This window comes from Asparagus officinalis, chromosome 8 (assembly GCF_001876935.1).
Source record: "Asparagus officinalis chromosome 8, Aspof.V1, whole genome shotgun sequence".
In the NCBI taxonomy this organism is placed as follows: Eukaryota; Viridiplantae; Streptophyta; class Magnoliopsida; order Asparagales; family Asparagaceae; genus Asparagus; species Asparagus officinalis.
In genome coordinates this window covers 4,801,455-4,821,201 of record NC_033801.1, presented here as the reverse complement: position 1 = coordinate 4,821,201, position 19,747 = coordinate 4,801,455, and the positions used below count along the sequence as shown (strand labels likewise).

Genomic DNA, 19,747 nt, shown 5'->3' with positions numbered 1-19,747 from the left:
ATATCTGATTTTAGCAAATATGCATGCATATGAATTTTCCTTATCGAGATATATCCGTATCCGAGACGGGTCAGATTATAGCGGATATGGATATGAATTTTTCTTACCGAGATATATTTGTATTCATATCCAAAATGGGAAAGCGGATATGGATATGGTAAGTATCATATCTGAACCGTATCCGGACATAATGCACCCCTATTGGCAACCCTTTAAAATTATTGCACCAGGGTTCATTTGGCCTAGTTTTGGGTGATTTTGTGTTTGGCCAAAAACTGGGCCAGAGTCGACACAGTTTTTGTAGGTCAAAGTCTTGGTCATTAAAGCGGTTCTACTTTGGACCAAGAGAGCAGTCCAAACTAATACCAGTTTAGGATAGAGTTGGGTCATGACTCAAACCTAGCCCCCATTTGATTAGGTTGCTAAACATGTCCTGTGAGAGGGGGAAAAAGAATTTATAGCTAAAGATGACAAAGTTCAAAACTAGCATAATAATTAATAGCTAAAGAGAACAAAGTTCAACAAGGTAATAAGTCAAAGCTAAAGGTAACAAAGTTCAAACCAAAATTGACAAATTTTAACCGTAAGATAACAAATTAAAAATAAACATAATGTAACTAATCAAAAAGTTCATTACTTGACAAACTTCAACAAAAAGATAATAAATTTTAAAGGTAACAAAATTAAAGAATATAAAATTATGCTAAAGATAACAAGTTAAATAGAAAAGTATCAAGTTAAAAAGGTAACAATACATTATCAAAGGTAACAAAGTTCAAAACAAATAGAATACTTTAGCTAAACATGCCAAACTTCAACACAAATGTAGCAATGCTTAACTAAAGGTAACAAAATTCAAAATAAAAATGGATTTGGCCTCAAACATATTAAATAAAAGGTGTAGATAACACAATTAAGTGAAACTTCATAGCTAAACTTCATATCAAAAAAAAAAATATAGATAACAAAATTAAGCGAAACTTCATAGCTAAAGGTGACAGACTCAACATAAAGGTATTAATGCATAACAAAGGTGACAAATTCAAAATAAAGATGACAAATTTCAACAGAAATGTATCAAATAAATAATGATAACCCAATTAAGCAAAAGGTGATCAACCTCAACCTAAAAGATAACAAAATCTAAAGGTGACAAAAACAAAGAACAAAACTATGCTAACGGTAACAAGTAACATAGAAACATAATAATTCAAAGCTAAAGGTGACAAAGATAAAAAAGAAATAAATGCAACATCTAATAGCTTAACAATTCAACATAAAGGTAACAATAATATATAAAATAACACAAATTCACAAAAAAATCATAGATAAAGGTGACAAACCTCAACGCAAAATAATAAACATGAAGATAACAAAAAAAATATAAAATTATGCCAAAACGTAACAAGTTAGACACAAAGGTAATAGTTCATAGGCAAACATAACAAAGACCAAAAATAAATGCAACACTTGGTAAATAATGGTAACAAACGGTATCAAATAAAAATAATAAAATTTGAAAATAGACATAATAAAAATTGAAATAACAAAATAATGCTAAAGGAACAAACTAGACACAAAGGTAACAATTCGTAAGCAAAGTAACAATAAATAATGGTAACAAATAATGCTAAAGGGAACAAACTAGACACAAAGGTAACAATTCATAAACATAGACTAAAAGTAAATGTAACGCTTTATAAATAATGGTAACAATCTTCAATGCAAAGGCATCAAATAAAAATAACAAAGATTAAAAATAAATATAACAAAAATTGAAATAACAAAACTATGATAAAGGTAACAAATTAGCATAAAAGTAACAATTTATAGGTAAAGGTCACAAAAATTAAAAAGAAATGCAACACTAAATAAATAAAATTAGCAAACTTCAACACAAAGCTACCAAATAATAATAACAAAGACTAAAAATAAATATAATAAAAATAAAAATAACAAAATTATGTTAAAGGTAACAAGTTTGAATCAAAGGTAACAATTTATAAGTAATGGTAACATAAATAAAAGAACTAGTGCAACACCTAATAAATAAAGGTAACAAACTTCAACGTAAAGGTATCAAATAAAAGTAACAAACACTAAAAATAAATATAACCAAAAATAAAAAAATAAAATTACACTAAAAGTAACAAGTTAGACGCGAAGATAACATTTCATAGGAAAAGGTGAAAATTTAAAATAAATGCGTCACTTGATAAATAAAGGTAACAAACACAAAAGTATTAAATAAGAATAACAAAGGTTAAAAAATAATGCAACAAAAATTAAAATAACAAAATTATACTAAAGGTAACAAGTTAGACACAAAGGCAACAATTTATAGGTAACGGTAGCAAAGATTAAAAATAATGCAACACAAAGGTACCAAAAAATAATAACAAAGACTAAAAATAAATATAATAAAAATAAAAATAACAAAATTATGTTAAAGGTAACAAGTTTGAATCAAAGGTAACAATTTATAAGTAATGGTAACATAAATAAAAGAACTAGTGCAACACCTAATAAATAAAGGTAACAAACTTCAACGTAAAGGTATCAAATAAAAGTAACAAACACTAAAAATAAATATAACCAAAAATAAAAAAATAAAATTACACTAAAAGTAACAAGTTAGACGCGAAGATAACATTTCATAGGAAAAGGTGAAAATTTAAAATAAATGCGTCACTTGATAAATAAAGGTAACAAACACAAACGTATTAAATAAGAATAACAAAGGTTAAAAAATAATGCAACAAAAATTAAAATAACAAAATTATACTAAAGGTAACAAGTTAGACACAAAGGTAACAATTTATAGGTAACGGTAGCAAAGATTAAAAATAATGCAACACTTGATAAATAAAGGTAACAAACTTCAATGTGGAGGTATCATATAAAATAACAAAAAATAAAAACAAATATAACAAAATAAAAATAAAAAAATATTCTACAGGTAATAAGCTAGACACAAAGGATAATTTATAGGTAACAATAACAAAGATAAAAAATAAATGCAACACTTGGTACCAAATAATAATAACAAAGACTAAAAATAAATATAATAAAAATAAAAATAACAAAATTATGTTAAAGGTAACAAGTTTGAATCAAAGGTAACAATTTATAAGTAATGGTAACATAAATAAAAGAACTAGTGCAACACCTAATAAATAAAGATAACAAACTTCAACGTAAAGGTATCAAATAAAAATAACAAACACTAAAAATAAATATAACCAAAAATAAAAAAAATAAAATTACACTAAAAGTAACAAGTTAGACGCGAATATAACATTTCATAGGAAAAGGTGAAAATTTAAAATAAATGTGTCACTTGATAAATAAAGGTAACAAACACAAAAGTATTAAATAAGAATAACAAAGGTTAAAAAATAATGCAACAAAAATTAAAATAACAAAATTATACTAAAGGTAACAAGTTAGACACAAAGGCAACAATTTATAGGTAACGGTAGCAAAGATTAAAAATAATGCAACACTTGATAAATAAAGGTAACAAACTTCAATGTGGAGGTATCATATAAAATAACAAAAAATAAAAACAAATATAACAAAATAAAAATAAAAAAATATTCTACAGGTAATAAGCTAGACACAAAGGATAATTTATAGGTAACAATAACAAAGATAAAAAAATAAATGCAACACTTAATAAATAAAGGCATCAAACTTAGACGCAAAGATAACAAATACAAATAACAAAGTTAAAAATAAGTATAACAAAATTATGCTAAATGTAGAAAGTTAGCCACAAAGATAGCAATTCATAGGCAAAGGTAACAAAGATTAAAAATAAATGTGACACTTAAGAAATAAGGATAACAAACTTCAATGCAAAGGGTATCATATAAAAATAAGAAAGATTCAAAATAAATACAACAAAAATTAAAATAAAAAATTTATGCTAAAGGTATCAAGTTAGGCATAAAGTTAACAATTTATAGGTAAAGGTAATAAAGATTAAAAATAAATGCAACATTTAATAAATAAATGTAATAAACTTCAACATAAAAGCATCAAATAAAAATAAAAAAGATCAAAAAATAAATATAATAATAAAATTGTAATTTATGCTAAAGGTAACAATTCATAGCTAAATGTGTCAAAGATAAATAAATAAAGCATTTAACATATAAAGGTAACAAACTTCAACACAAAGGTAACAATAATAAATTAAATTACACAATTAACCAAGAAGTTCATAGCTTAAGGTGAAAATTCATGACCAAAAGATAATAAAATAAAAGGGTACATAAACAAAGACAATAAAATTATTCAGAAGGTAGCAAGTTATATTAAATAGAAAGGTAATGATACATAACTAAAGGAAACATTGTTCAAAACAAATATCACAATTAATTGCTAAACATGACAAACTTCAACACAAAGGTAACAATGCATAACTAAAGGTGACAATATTCAGAACAAAGATGACAAATTTTAGCACAAAGATATCAAATAAAAAATAAAGGTAACAATATCAAGGGAAAAGTTCATAGCTAAAGGTGACAACTCCCAACCTAAAGATAACAAAATCTAAAGGTGGCAAAAATAAAGATAAAAAAGTATGCTCAAGATAACAAGTTACACACAAATGTAATAATTCATTGATAAAGGTAACTAATATCAAGAATAAATGCTACATTTAATAGCTAAAAGTAACAAACATCAGCAAAACAGTAACAATAATAAATAAAGATAAAACAATTAACCAAAAAGGATCTCTCCTAAAGGCGACGAACCTCGACAACATGATAATAAAATGGAAGGGTAATAAAAATAAAGAAAATAAATTATGCTAAAGGTAACAAGTTAAATAGAGAGGTAATAATTTGTAGCTAAAGGCAACAAATTAGAAGTAAATGCAACATTTAATAGCTAAAGATAACAAACTTCAACGCAAAGGTAACAATGTATAGCTAAGTGGTGACAAAGTTCAACATAAAAGTGACGAACCTTGACATAGAAAGTATTAAATAAAACAATTAAGGTAGCACATATAAGATAAATGTTTATAGCTAAAAAGGAAAAAAATTTGACCTAAATATAACAAAATTTGAATGCTATAAATATAAATATAAAGGTAAGAAAATTATGATAAATGTGACGAGTTAGACACAAAGGTAATAATTTTAGCTAAACGCAAAAAAATTTAATGAATGTGACAATTCATATCTAGAGGCGAAAAATTTCAACACAAAGGTAACATGTTTCAAAACAAAGGTGACAAACCTGGACAAAAGGATATCTAATACAGATTTCAAAACAAAGGTAATAATTAATAGTAAACAAACTCAACAGTAAGGTAATAATTCTTAGCTCAAGGTGACAAAAAGTTCAAAACAAACGTAACACAATTCCTTTTCTACCAACATGCTCCGAGTTTTATAACCAAATTTCCAATATCTACTCTCGGCCTAATGGCCAATACAAATCATCTCATATCTAAAGTGAAGTTAATTCATTCAGACCTTACTATGAACTAATTTTTCATCATTTTTCCTCATTTTACATCCATATCCCAATCTCTCCCTAATCCTATTCTAACATTCCAGTATCAACACATGACCATCTAATTTCAACAAAAAAATGTCTCACATAATTTTATTCACTCGGTTCAAAGGGGAAAACACCAATGCAGAAAAATAACAGATAACACTCTGTAGAGCTCACTCAGATCAAATCAAAGCAGCTCAATATCAAGGTAATTGCAAAAACATTCAAAATTACAACAAATTACCAGCACTTGAATCGAAAAAGAACAGGCTTTGAAATTTGATACCTGCTGACAAGAAAGAGTCGGATCTGATGGAAGCGATGGAGGCTACGAGCTCCAGAAGCAGGAGGACCTTCGATCTGAGATGGAAAAAGGAGCAGAAGAAATTAGAGTAACAGAAAAACCTTGAAAAACTCGCCATAATGATTCACGCAAATCTAGAGCGCCTTAGCGTCTCTTATAACCAATCGAATCTCCATCTCTTTGTGCTTCGATCCAGTTCCCGCGCTCCTTCCGTTGATTCCTCTCTTTATCGAAGAGATACAGCTACGCTTTACAAAATAGAGCGAAATTAAGCGAGAAACCCTAGAATCATCAAAATTGATGATAGATCTAAGAAATTTAGAGGTCGAGGATGGCGTCTTCGTCATCTTCCTCGATCTTGATGATCGGAGCAATCTGAGCTCCGACGTCCTCGTCCTTGTTGAAGGCCGCGACGTGGACTCATTTTTGTCTCTTTGATCGGCATCTGAGCTCGCAATGGCGATATTTTAAGAGAGAGATCGAGGAGAAAGAGAACAAGAGAAAAAGGAGGGACTGGTGGCCCTTTTTCTTTTTTGAAAAAATCAAATTAAGAAGAGGAGCCCGTATGAGTTGGAGTTTATATAGGCAGAGAGACTACGGCGTTAGAGATATGGGCTGGGCTGGGCTGCGCTGGGCTGGCCAGATGTAAAGCCCTAGATAGGTAATCCCGCCCAAGATTTAATCATTAAGATGCACGTTTAGCTATCTACATTAACAGTTAATTATGTTGTTTTAGATATTAGCGATGCAGAGGCCTTGTCCTCAATCTTTTTTTTCCATTTTTTCTTTTTGTTAATAGATATATTTGTCATAAGATTTGACACATATGTAGATTGTATCCTACTCCATAGTCTATACTCATTTCGATGTCCGATGTACCGAGGGTTTGAACCCGCAAATTTTAACAATGAGACTCATAACCAATCTAACAATAGTTACCCATAATTAGCAAGGGGGAAAGTACAAAGGCATTAGAGTTGAGTCCGATTATTCTATAACGATTGCTGTTCTCAATTCAAATTCTTTTTCTCCTACCTCATTTGGGCCCATGTCGATGATATTAATTTACTGGCAATGTCTAAATTTTACGGTTTCATGAGTTATTGGTCATGATTTTTAACCATTTTTTCATTTCAACCAATTAGTAAATAATTTCACGAAGTCTAAATTTCATAATTTTATGAGCTATGACCTACGATTTTTGGCTATTTTTATTTATTTCGACCCACTGGCAAAAAATTTAGCTTAGTCCAAAAATATATCAATTTATAACAAAACCCAATTTTTATCCATTTTTGTTCGTTTTGAGCCAAGCCGAAAAAATTAGCGGAGACAATAATTTACGATATCATTAGCTATAAATCATGTCTTTTTGCCACTTTACTCGCTTCAACTCATTGACAAATAATTTTGCAGAGTCCATAATTTTACGATTTCATGAGCTGCAACCCATAACTTGTGTCCATTTTATTCATTTATACTCATTGACAAATAATTTTAAGGAGTTTTGTTCTAATGATAAATAACTGTGCGGAGCTCAAACTTAATGATTTGACAAGCTATATAACACATAATTTTTCTTTATTTTTATTAATTCTCGTCCAGTGGCAAATAATTTTCTAGACTTTATAAATTTTGATTTTTTATGGGTGTTTTTATAATTTTCAAAACTTACAATATATTTCTCCAAAGTAAAAAAAACTTTTAGTTTCTAGCTAGCATATGTTTTTCTGGTTTCACAGTGAATTAAAATAAATAAAATTTATAATTTTTAAGATATTTTAATAAAATTTTAAATTTGTAGGGGTGTTTTTGTAATTTAAAAAACTTAGAGGATATTTTTTACAAAGTCCAAAAGTTTTTAGGTGCTAGCTAGCATATGTTTTTCATATTTCTCTACGAACTGAAATAAGTAAAGGATTTGAATTATATCAAACGTATTTTCTTTATCCAATAACATGTTAAGTCTTATTATGAATATGATAAAATATTTAGTATCTATTCAAAGAAGATAGAATAATTAGAATAAATTAAGATAACAATGTAATATTTCAAAAAGTTAAGGGTAATATTGACCATGGAAAGATTTCCCCGAACTCGTACTTTTAAAGGGAGTATGATTTAGAAAGTCGTGCTTTTAGTTGTGGTTAACATTTTTTTTGGTCAATGAAATTTTAATTCATTTACCAAATATGAGAATTTTATGTACATCAAAGTATCTCCTTTACAATGAGATATCCAAGACCTGAACCAATCAAAGAGAAAAAATAAAGAAAAGTGTGAGTGTACAGGTTTTACAGGGAGCATAACCACTCCTTATTCTCATCCGATATTGGTGCATTAAGATTGGACATAAGAATATCCATCTTATTATCCTTAATCAAACACTTCATACTTTTTTGCTTTTGTTGGAAAATCCGAGCATTTCTTTCACCCCAGATCCTGTATATTGTTGCAGCAAGAGCCATACGTTTGATACCATGCTTGAATCCTTTACCCCTCAGTCCAGTGCAAAACCATTCCAATAGGATTCTCCAGTCGCAAGATTTCCAAGTGAATTTTAACCAATTCATGATGCAATTCCAGACTTCATTGGAAAACCCACATTCAAAGAAAAGATGGTTTCGACTTTCCAAGCTTTCAGCTGAACACAATCTGCAAACATTTGTATCTATGACTCCCCTCCTCATCAATCTATCTTGCGTAAGAAGTCGATTTTGCACAGCAAGCCAGAATATGAAAGTGAGATTAATATTTGTTTTGCATGAGTATAATATATAGTGTTTTATAGTGCCTAAAGATCTCTATTCTGCCATAATAATAAAAAGACCTTTATTCTTGAAATTGATATTGTACCGAGATTTAATCTCCTAGGTGGTACGAGATTATTTTGATCTCCAGGGTACAGAGATTGGAGGTTGATTCTCTATGAAATAGAGGATCTGTGAACAAAGTGTCTTCATCCCATAAGATAAAGGCGTCGCTCAGTCTTTGCCTTTGACAGAAGAGTGAGTTAAATGAAGCAACTTGACTCCCGTAAGATAGAGCCAGAGGTGCAAGGGTTACTGACTCCCACAATATCAAGGTGTAACTCAGATTTTAATTCGGAATTGAGTGGAACTCTTGAGGTCAAGAGAAGTGGATGTAGGCAAGGCTACTAAACCACTATAAATCTTTGTGTTTGTGCTTGTGCTTTTCTACTGTGATTTCTTTACTCGCATCTTTGCATTCTGCACTTATTATTGTTGTAAGTAACTCTGAGTTTGAGAAAAAAATCTATTATTTAACTTGCTTAAAAATATATAACTCTTGTTAACTTTAATAATTAGATAAACAAGAAAATTTTAAATTTCTCAAAAGTTTCCACCTCATCCTATTCAACCCCCCTGCCCCCACCCAAAATAAAACTCTCTCGGGGGATTATTATCAGGTGCACACTAAATTTTCCATTTTCATGAGCTATAACTGATGATTTTTGTCAGTTTTCATTTATTTTTTATAAATAAAAATTTATTATGTATACATCAAATTTAATATTTTCATGAGCTACAACCCATAATTTTTTAATAATTTTTATTATTTCTAATAAATACAAAATTATTATTATATGTTATAATTTATGATTTCATAAGCTATAACCCACAAATTTTATCCATTTTTTTATTTAATATGAAACAAATTTATTATGTACATCAAATTTACGATTCCATGAGCTATAACCCATGTTTTACCAACTTTATTTCGTCTGAATGAATGATAATTTATTATGTATATCTCAAAATTTTCTATTTTCATGAGCTATAACACATGTTTGTTGATAAGTTCTTTCATTTCTAATAATGTAAATTTATTATATGCACATCAAAATTACGATTTTAATGAGATATAACCTATTGATTTTATCAATTTTTATTCATTTCATATGAATGCAACTTTTATATGTGTACAAAATATTTAAAATTTTCATGAGCTATAATCTGTAATTTTTATCAATTTTTTTCTTTTCTAACTAATACAAATTTATTACATGAACATCAAAATTCACGATTTTTCATGAGCTATAACCCATAATTTTAACAATTTTATCTATTTCAAATGAATGCAAATTAATAATCTGTACATCAAAATTTGGAATTTTCATGAACTATTCTTTTGTACTAATGTAATTTTTTTATGTTTATATTAAAATTCATATTTTTCATGAGTTATAACCAATGAATTTTTATAATTTTTACTTTTTACCAATGAATGAAAATTTTCTATGTATACATCAAAATTTGCATTTTTATTAGTTATAATCAATGATTTTTATAAATTTTAGTTTGTTTTGAACAAATGCAAATTTATTATGCGTACATCAAAATGCATGATATTCATGAGCAATAACCACTAATTTTTTTATAATTTTTATTTTAAAAATGAATACATATTAATTATGTGCACATCAAACTTCGTAATTTTCATGAGCTATTCATCATTTTTTCTTCATTACATAAGAATGCAGATTCTTTGTGTGTATATCAAAATTCATGATTTTCATAATCTATAACTCATGATTTTTCTAATTTTTATTTGTTCCAATGAATGCAAAGTTATTTTGTATAGATTAATATTTATAATTTTCATAAGCTATAAACCCCGAATTTTGTTTTTGTTTTGTTTTGAGCGAATACAAATTTACTATTTGTACATCAAAATTTATACTTTTCATGTGATGTAATTCTTGAATTTTGGTAATTTTTGTTCGTTTTGAATGAATGAATGAAAATCATGCAAAAATTTCATTAAGTTGCTTACTTTTTCACCTATTGCTATATGATTCAAAACGCTCCTAAATCCTTTAAAAATTTTTGCTCCTAAGTAATTAATATGTAGTAGATCACATTTAGCTATTTGGATTTTCAAATTTTAGTTTTAATTTTCAAAAATAAATTAATAATATTCATATATTCACTATTAATAATAGTCTAGCTCAACTCGTGATTAATAAAAGCAAATAATTATGGGAAAATCCTCTTTTAACCCAAAGTTTTACCCCAACTTATTTAAAAACCCATTCACTTTTCAAAACATCAATAGACCCACTATATCACATCCCACTTATTTTTAAACCCAAATGTACAATACACCCATTATTTGTACTGTATTTATCCAAAAAATTTGAAAAATCCTAAACTACCCTTCATCCCCAACTGATCTCTCCATCTCCCCTCCTCCTCCATCTGAGCTCAGAAGAGATCTCTCCCTCTCCCCTCCTCCTCCTCTTCCCTCCCTTCACTTCCCCTCAACCACTACCACCAACCTCCTCCTCTTCCCTCCCTTCACTTCCCCTCCTCCCTCAAGCCCATCAACCTCTACATCCACTGCCCCTATCTCCCCTCGCCGCCACGTCACCCACCACCGTCGATCTTGAAGTAGATGAATAGCCCACCAATGATTTCGACATTGACTCCCTGTAGTTCGCCCATCAACCTGAAGCACTTGTCATTGCCGCCAGTGGACGGAGCTTGAGGAGCACTCGGAGTAATGGCGGAGGTCGAAGACCGCCTGGCTTTGTAAGGAGCTGCTTTCGCATAAGCCGACGACGATGGTGAGGATCCTTGGCGCTCAAAGGAAGTGGGTTCGGCAGAAGGAGGTGGGTTATGTTGTTCTCCATTGCAAGTCAGGTTAGTTCAACTCTTTGCCCACCACCTGTTTGTTGAATTTACGCTTAGTGTTCTCTCTTATCAATATTTGATTTTGATTTTGATGATTGTTGGTTACTCAAATTCTAATTTATTGTTCTGTCATTCTAAAATCTCATGAACCTACAACTTGCAGCCTGTCCGTGATCGCTTCAAAAATAACGCTGATGCCAAAAAGCTATTGGAAAAAGTGAAGGTAACCTTTACTTGATGCTCAATTGCTCATAAGATATGTACATTCATGAGATATCAACCATGACTTACATAACTATGGTTCCTCTCTGGACATTATGTTTTAAAATTAGAACTATAGTTCTTGCTTGCATTTATGAATAGAATTTTCCTTAGAGTTGATGATTGATGTGAAAATCCTCCCTCTTTTTGCAAGCGTACAAAGTTACTAGGTGATTATTCTTACTTGTTGGTGTTGGGAATGGTGACGAGTTGTAACATAAAAATTCTAATTTTCTTATTGCTTGGTGGTCCTTCAGATTCTTATTGTTCTTGTGGGTTTTGATAATTCGAAGCATTACGACATCAAAATCGATATTACTTTCATGTATTTTGATTTGGAAATGCACGATAAGTTAGAATTGATATTGCATAAAAGCTTATAGATGATTCCTTTGAAAGTGGTATGAAGCCTCTTATGCTAGCATTTCTCGATATTACTTTCATGTATTTTGCTTTGGAAATGCACGATAAGTTAGAATTGACAGTTAATAAAATTTTTTTATCATGCAATCATTGATTGTGACATTTATTTGTGCAGGAGCGTAGATTGTAACCTTTTTATGGTGGGATACATATATTCCATCATCAATGGCACACCTAACGTAACGCACAACTACCCCTCAATCAGAAACCATTCGTCAATGCACACTAACTTTCCAATCAAATACATGAGAGAATCCCCCACTATTGGCATTCGATCAGATCTTCTCATTGCTGTCACATTGCAACCCAAACGGCAAATCAACTACAGCCTGCACTATGATGTACCAAGTAGTATCCAATGTATCGTGTTGTATGAAATTTTCTATATTATGTATATATAGATGATTTGTGTGCATATTGTATCAAATGCACTATCCAATGTATCATGTTGTATCAAATTTATCAGTGTAACTAGTAGAAATGTATCTAGTAGAAATGTATACAACGTTTCGATAGTGGTGATTTTGGATTATTTCCATTCAATCTTCATGGATTATTTTCATTCAATGTTATGCGCTTGAGTTTAGTGGTTGATAGATATGAATATCTGTAATGAACTGATGCACTGATTGAACTGAAGAAATTTTGATGGTAGGTTGTGTTAACTACAGCCTATTGGGCAATATTATGTGTCGCGTGACCAATTATCCACCTCGACAAGGGATACTCGCTCAATTTTTAGATTTTGATAAAGTATAGTACTTTATGGGAAAGTATAGCAGCTTATTGATAAAGTATAGCACCTTATTATAAAGTATAGCACCTTATGGCAATAGTATAGCACCTTATCGATAAAATATAGCACCTTATGGTCGCTGGAAATTCAGCAACTTATTGTGATAAGTCAAATCAGTTTTTTTAGGGCAATGCAAACACTCGACGACCTACGTGACGTGTTTATTGACCAATCATCCACCGTGACGGGGGGTCCTCGCGCAATTTTGAAGCTTCTGGGCAAAGTATAGCACCTTATGGGAAAGTATAGCACCTTTTGGCTAAAGTATAGCACTATATTACAAAGTATAGCACTTTATTGGGAAAGTATAGCACCTTATTGGCAAAGTATAGCACCTTATGCTTTCTGAAAATTCTGCACCTTAATTGTCTAAAATCAAATCAGTTTTTTTCGTCGTGACGAAACCTCTCGACGATCTACGTGACGTGTTTATTGACCAATCATCCACCGCGACGGGGGGTCCTTGCACAATTTTGAAGCTTCTGGGCAAAGTATAGCACCTTATGGGAAAGTATAGCACCTTTTGGCTAAAGTATAGCACTATATTATAAAGTATAGCACTTTATTGGGAAAGTATAGCACCTTATTGGTAAAGTATAGCACCTTATGCTTTCTGCAAATTCTGCACCTTAAGTGTCTTAAATCAAATTAGTTTTTTTCGCCGCGATGAAACCACTCGACGACCTAGGTGATGTGTTTATTGACCAATCATCCACCACGACGGGGGGTCCTTGCACAATTTTGAAGCTTCTGGGCAAAGTATAGCACCTTATGGGAAAGTATAGCACCTTTTGGCCAAAGTATAGCACTATATGGCAAAGTATAGCACTTTATTGGCAAAGTATAGCACCTTATTGGCAAAGTATAGCACCTTATGCTTTCTGCAAATTCTGCACCTTAAGTGTCTTAAATCAAATCAGTTTTTTTCGCCGCGATGAAACCACTCGAACGGGGGGTCCTCGAGCAATTTTGAAGCTTCTGAGCAAAGTATAGCACCTTATGGGAAAGTATAGCACCCTTTGGACAAAGTATAGCACTCTATGGCAAATTATAGCACTTTATTGGAAAAGTATAGCACCTTATTGGCAAAGTATAGCACCTTATGCTTTCTGGAAATCCTGCACCTTAAGTGTCTAAAATCAAATCAGTTTTTTTCGCCACGACGAAACCTCTCGACGACCTACGTGACGTGTTTATTGACCAATCATCCACCGTGACGGGGGGTCCTCGCGCAATTTTGAAGCTTCTGGGAAAAGTATAGCACCTTATGGGAAAGTATAGCACCTTTTGGACAAATTATAGCACTATATTGTAAAGTATAGCACTTTATTGGCAAAGTATAGCACCTTATTGGTAAAGTATAGTACCTTATGCTTTCTGAAAATTCTGCACCTTAAGTGTCTAAAATCAAATCAGTTTTTTTCGCCGTGACGAAACCTCTCGACGACCTACGTGACGTGTTTATTGACCAATCATCCACCGCGACGGGGGGTCCTTGCACAATTTTGAAGCTTCTGGGCAAAGTATAGCATCTTATGGGAAAGTATAGCACCTTTTGGCAGTATAGCACTATATTACAAAGTATAGCACTTTATTGGGAAAGTATAGCACCTTATTGGCAAAGTATAGTACCTTATGCTTTCTGCAAATTCTGCACCTTAAGTGTCTTAAATCAAATCAGTTTTTTTCGCCGCGATGAAACCACTCGACGACCTAGGTGATGTGTTTATTGACCAATCATCCACCGTGACGGGGGGTCCTCGCGCAATTTTGAAGCTTCTGGGCAAAGTATAGCACCTTATGGGAAAGTATAGCACCTTTTGGCCAAAGTATAGCACTATATGGCAAAGTATAGCACTTTTTTGGCAAAGTATAGCACCTTATTGGCAAAATATAGCACATTATGCTTTCTAGAAATTCTGCACCTTAAGTGTCTAAAATCAAATCAGTTTTTTTCGCCGCGATGAAACCACTCGACGACCTAGATGACGTGTTTATTGACCAATCATCCACTGCGACGGGGGTCCTCGCGCAATTTTGAAGCTTCTGGGCAAAGTATAGCACTTTATGGGAAAGTATAACACATTTTGGCCAAAGTATAGCACTATATTGTAAAGTATAGCATTTTATTGGCAAAGTATAGCACCTTATCGGCAAAGTATAGCACCTTATGCTTTCTGAAAATTCTACACCTTAAGTGTCTAAAATCAAATCAGTTTTTTTCGCCGTGAAGAAACCTCTCGACGACCTACGTGACGTGTTTATTGACCAATCATCCATCGTCGCGGCGGAAAAAACTGATTTGATTTTACACACTTAAGGTGCAGAATTTTCAGAAAGCATAAGGTGCTATACTTTGCCAATAAGGTGCTATACTTTACCAATAAAGTGCTATACTTTGCCATATAGTGCTATACTTTGGCCAAAAGGTGCTATACTTTCCCATAAGGTGCTATACTTTGCCCAGAAGCTTCAAAATTGCGCGAGGACCCCCCGTCGCGGTGGATGATTGGTCAATAAACACATCACCTAGGTCGTCGAGTGGTTTCATCGCGGCGAAAAAAACTGATTTGATTTAGCATAAGGTGCTATACTTTTCCAATAAGGTGCTATACTTTCCCAATAAAGTGCTATACTTTGTAATATAGTGCTATACTTTAGCCAAAAGGTGCTATACTTTCCCATAAGGTGCTATACTTTGCCCAGAAGCTTCAAAATTGTGCAAGGACCCCCCGTCGCGGTGGATGATTGGTCAATAAACACATCACCTAGGTCGTCGAGTGGTTTCATCGCGGCGAAAAAAACTGATTTGATTTAAGACACTTAAGGTGCAGAATTTGCAGAAAGCATAAGGTGCTATACTTTGCCAATAAGGTGCTATACTTTCCCAATAAAGTGCTATACTTTGTAATATAGTGCTATACTTTAGCCAAAAGGTGCTATACTTTCCCATAAGGTGCTATACTTTGCCCAGAAGCTTCAAAATTGCGCGAGGACCCCCCGTCACGGTGGATGATTGGTCAATAAACACGTCACGTAGGTCGTCGAGTGTTTGCATTACCCTAAAAAAACTGATTTGACTTATCACAATAAGTTGCTGAATTTCCAGCGACCATAAGGTGCTATATTTTATCGATAAGGTGCTATACTATTGCCATAAGGTGCTATACTTTATAATAAGGTGCTATACTTTATCAATAAGCTGCTATACTTTCCCATAAAGTGCTATACTTTATCAAAAGCTAAAAAATTGGGCGAGTACCCCTCGTCGAGGTGGATAATTGGTCACGCGACACATAATATTGCCCAATAGGCTGTAGTTAACACAACCTACCATCAAAATTTCTTCAGTTCAATCAGTGCATCAGTTCATTACAGATATTCATATCTATCAACCACTAAACTCAAGCACATAACATTGAATGAAAATAATCCATGAAGATTGAATGGAAATAATCCAAAATCACCACTATCGAAACGTTGTATACATTTCTACTAGATACATTTCTACTAGTTACACTGATAAATTTGATACAACATGATACATTGGATAGTGCATTTGATACAATATGCACACAAATCATCTATATATACATAATATAGAAAATTTCATACAACACGATACATTGGATACTACTTGGTACATCATATTGCAGGCTGTAGTTGATTTGCCGTTTGGGTTGCAATGTGACAGCAATGCGAAGATCTGATCGAATGCCAATAGTGGGGGATTCTCTCATGTATTTGATTGGAAAGTTAGTGTGCATTGACGAATGGTTTCTGATTGAGGGGTAGCTGTGCGTTACGTTAGGTGTGCCATTGATGATGGAATATATGTATCCCACCATAAAAATGTTACAATCTACGCTCCTGCACAAATAAATGTCACAATCAATGATTGCATGATAAGAAAATTTTATTAACTGTCAATTCTAACTTATCGTGCATTTCCAAAGCAAAATACATGAAAGTAATATCGAGAAATGCTAGCATAAGAGGCTTCATACCACTTTCAAAGGAATCATCTATAAGCTTTTATGCAATATCAATTCTAACTTATCGTGCATTTCCAAATCAAAATACATGAAAGTAATATCGATTTTGATGTCGTAATGCTTCGAATTATCAAAACCCACAAGAACAATAAGAATCTGAAGGACCACCAAGCAATAAGAAAATTAGAATTTTTATGTTACAACTCGTCACCATTCCCAACACCAACAAGTAAGAATAATCAACTAGTAACTTTGTACGCTTGCAAAAAGGGGGAGGATTTTCACATCAATCATCAACTCTAAGGAAAATTCTATTCATAAATGCAAGCAAGAACTATAGTTCTAATTTTAAAACATAATGTCCAGAGAGGAACCATAGTTATGTAAGTCATGGTTGATATCTCATGAATGTACATATCTTATGAGCAATTGAGCATCAAGTAAAGGTTACCTTCACTTTTTCCAATAGCTTTTTGGCATCAGCGTTATTTTTGAAGCGATCACGGACAGGCTGCAAGTTGTAGGTTCATGAGATTTTAGAATGACAGAACAATAAATTAGAATTTGAGTAACCAACAATCATCAAAATCAAATATTGATAAGAGAGAACACTATGCGTAAATTCAACAAACATGTGGTGGGCAAAGAGTTGAACTAACCTGACTTGCAATGGAGAACAACATAACCCACCTCCTTCTGCCGAACCCACTTCCTTTGAGCGCCAAGGATCCTCACCATCGTCGTCGGCTTATGCGAAAGCAGCTCCTTACAAAGCCAAGCGGTCTTCGACCTCCGCCATTACTCCGAGTGCTCCTCAAGCTCCGTCCACTGGCGGCAATGACAAGTGCTTCAGGTTGATGGGCGAACTACAGGGAGTCAATGTCGAAATCATTGGTGGGCTATTCATCTACTTCAAGGTCGACGGTGGTGGGTGACGTGGCGGCGAGGGGAGATAGGGGCAGTGGATGCAGAGGTTGATGGGCTTGAGGGAGGAGGGGAAGTGAAGGGAGGGAAGAGGAGGAGGAGGGGAGAGGGAGAGATCTCTTCTGAGCTCAGATGGAGGAGGAGGGGAGAGGGAGAGATCAGTTGGGGATGAAGGGTAGTTTAGGATTTTTCAAATTTTTTGGATAAATACAGTACAAATAATGGGTGTATTGTACATTTGGGTTTAAAAATAAGTGGGATGTGATATAGTGGGTCTATTGATGTTTTGAAAAGTGAATGGGTTTTTAAATAAGTTTGGGTAAAACTTTGGGTTAAAAGAGGATTTTCCCAATAATTATTTTACTTTACTGATTCAAAAAGTGGACATGCTTCCTCAAGTCAACAATACTAGTCTGCTGTCCGTGCAAAGCACGGTGTGTTTTTGGCTACAGTAATCCCGCCTTTTTAACATCTGCTGTTTAATTTTCTGGGAATGCTACAGTATCCCGCTCTGCTACAGTACCTTTTAGACGCTACAGTATACCAGTGCGCTACAGTAATATCTTTTAATTAATTATCTGCTACAGTAAATTTACTGTAGCATTTACTGTAGTATGAACAGTGACTCTCTGGTTCTCCCTTTTGTATAAAGGAATAGATTTAGGTTTGGGCTAATGGAGTGATTCCACAGATCAATAGAACGTTTAGGTACTCCCTTCGGCCTTCGAAATGAACAACAGTAAAAAGAAAACCGAAGCTCTCGATGGCTCATCATCGGAGGTCGATGACCTCCTCCGAGCTGCAGAAGACCATCTTCTACTCGATCTCCGCCTCAATTCTCACTCCAAATCCCAAATCCCTTTCACCTCCTCCTCCTCCTCCTTAGATTCCGACCTCGCTCGCCGCTTCGACGCGCTCAAATCCCCTTCAAGCTCTGACCCTAGCTTCACTCCTCTGAAAAAACCGTCACCATCAGAGGGGGAATTGAGCGGGATTCTCGGGGATGATCTCGACGCGAGATTCGCTGCCCTTAAGGGCTCTGTAGGGGCGGCGGCGGCGGCGGCGCCTGATCTAGGGCTTGCAGGAGTGTCAGATGGCGGGAAATTTTATGAAGAAAGTGATGATGGTGATGATGACGGGGGTAGAGACGGGGATGGAGTGTCGAAGAAGGAAGTGGAGAAGCTGCTGCAGTGGGCTAAGGACGCGGCTAGGCTTGATCCCTCATCGAAAGATGATGATGACGAGATTGATGATGATGATGTCTCTGAAGATAATGATGATGATAGTGATGATTCAGAGCAGGAAAGGATTAACGAGAAGAAGATGAAGAGCAAAGGGAAGCCGAATAGGTTTATTTTCTTCTAGTTTGCTACTTTTCTTTTTTGTGATAATCGATATATATAGCGAGGGATGCTTTCTGTGCTATGCCTATGTCCGCATCTGTGGGATCATGGCTATAAACTTCCCAAGTTAATGAACATCTCCGTGACATCTTTTAGTCTGAGACTCAAAGTTATCAGAAAATTTGAGTTCTCTGCTGAAACCTTATGCTATATAGTTCTGCAAGCTACTCTTCAACAGTTGTTCATTATGGGGCACTGTGTATATTCACATGTTGTCTGCTAGAGTGCTTAACGTTGCTAGAGTTTATGCTGTGAATATTTTCGATTATTTCCTTTCTTATGTGATTTATGAATATTTTTCATTCTCAAACCTAATACTTTATGAACTTCTGCTAAATTTGCTTATGTTCTTAGTCTGGATAACTTTCCATAAGTTTTGTTTCTGAATTATTCTCAAACAATGAGCTTGAGAGAATGATACAAAAGAAGCCCAGTATCCTAATTCCTGCATCGTACCTTGA

General features: G+C 33.3%; 1 protein-coding gene and 1 long non-coding RNA gene across 2 annotated transcripts; one reads left to right on the top strand and one right to left on the bottom strand.

The window, feature by feature from the left end:
* Nucleotides 16,454-18,188, bottom strand: LOC109820208. Its single transcript, XR_002241754.1, has 3 exons — nt 17,619-18,188; nt 17,411-17,470; nt 16,454-16,834 (listed from the first exon to the last, which is right to left on the bottom strand). It is a non-coding gene; the product is annotated as an uncharacterized LOC109820208 (long non-coding RNA).
* Nucleotides 18,576-19,494, top strand: LOC109820029 (pheromone-processing carboxypeptidase KEX1-like). Its single transcript, XM_020386075.1, has one exon. The coding sequence runs from the start codon at nt 18,613-18,615 to the stop codon at nt 19,246-19,248; it is 636 nt and encodes a 211-aa protein (XP_020241664.1). The 5' UTR covers nt 18,576-18,612; the 3' UTR covers nt 19,249-19,494.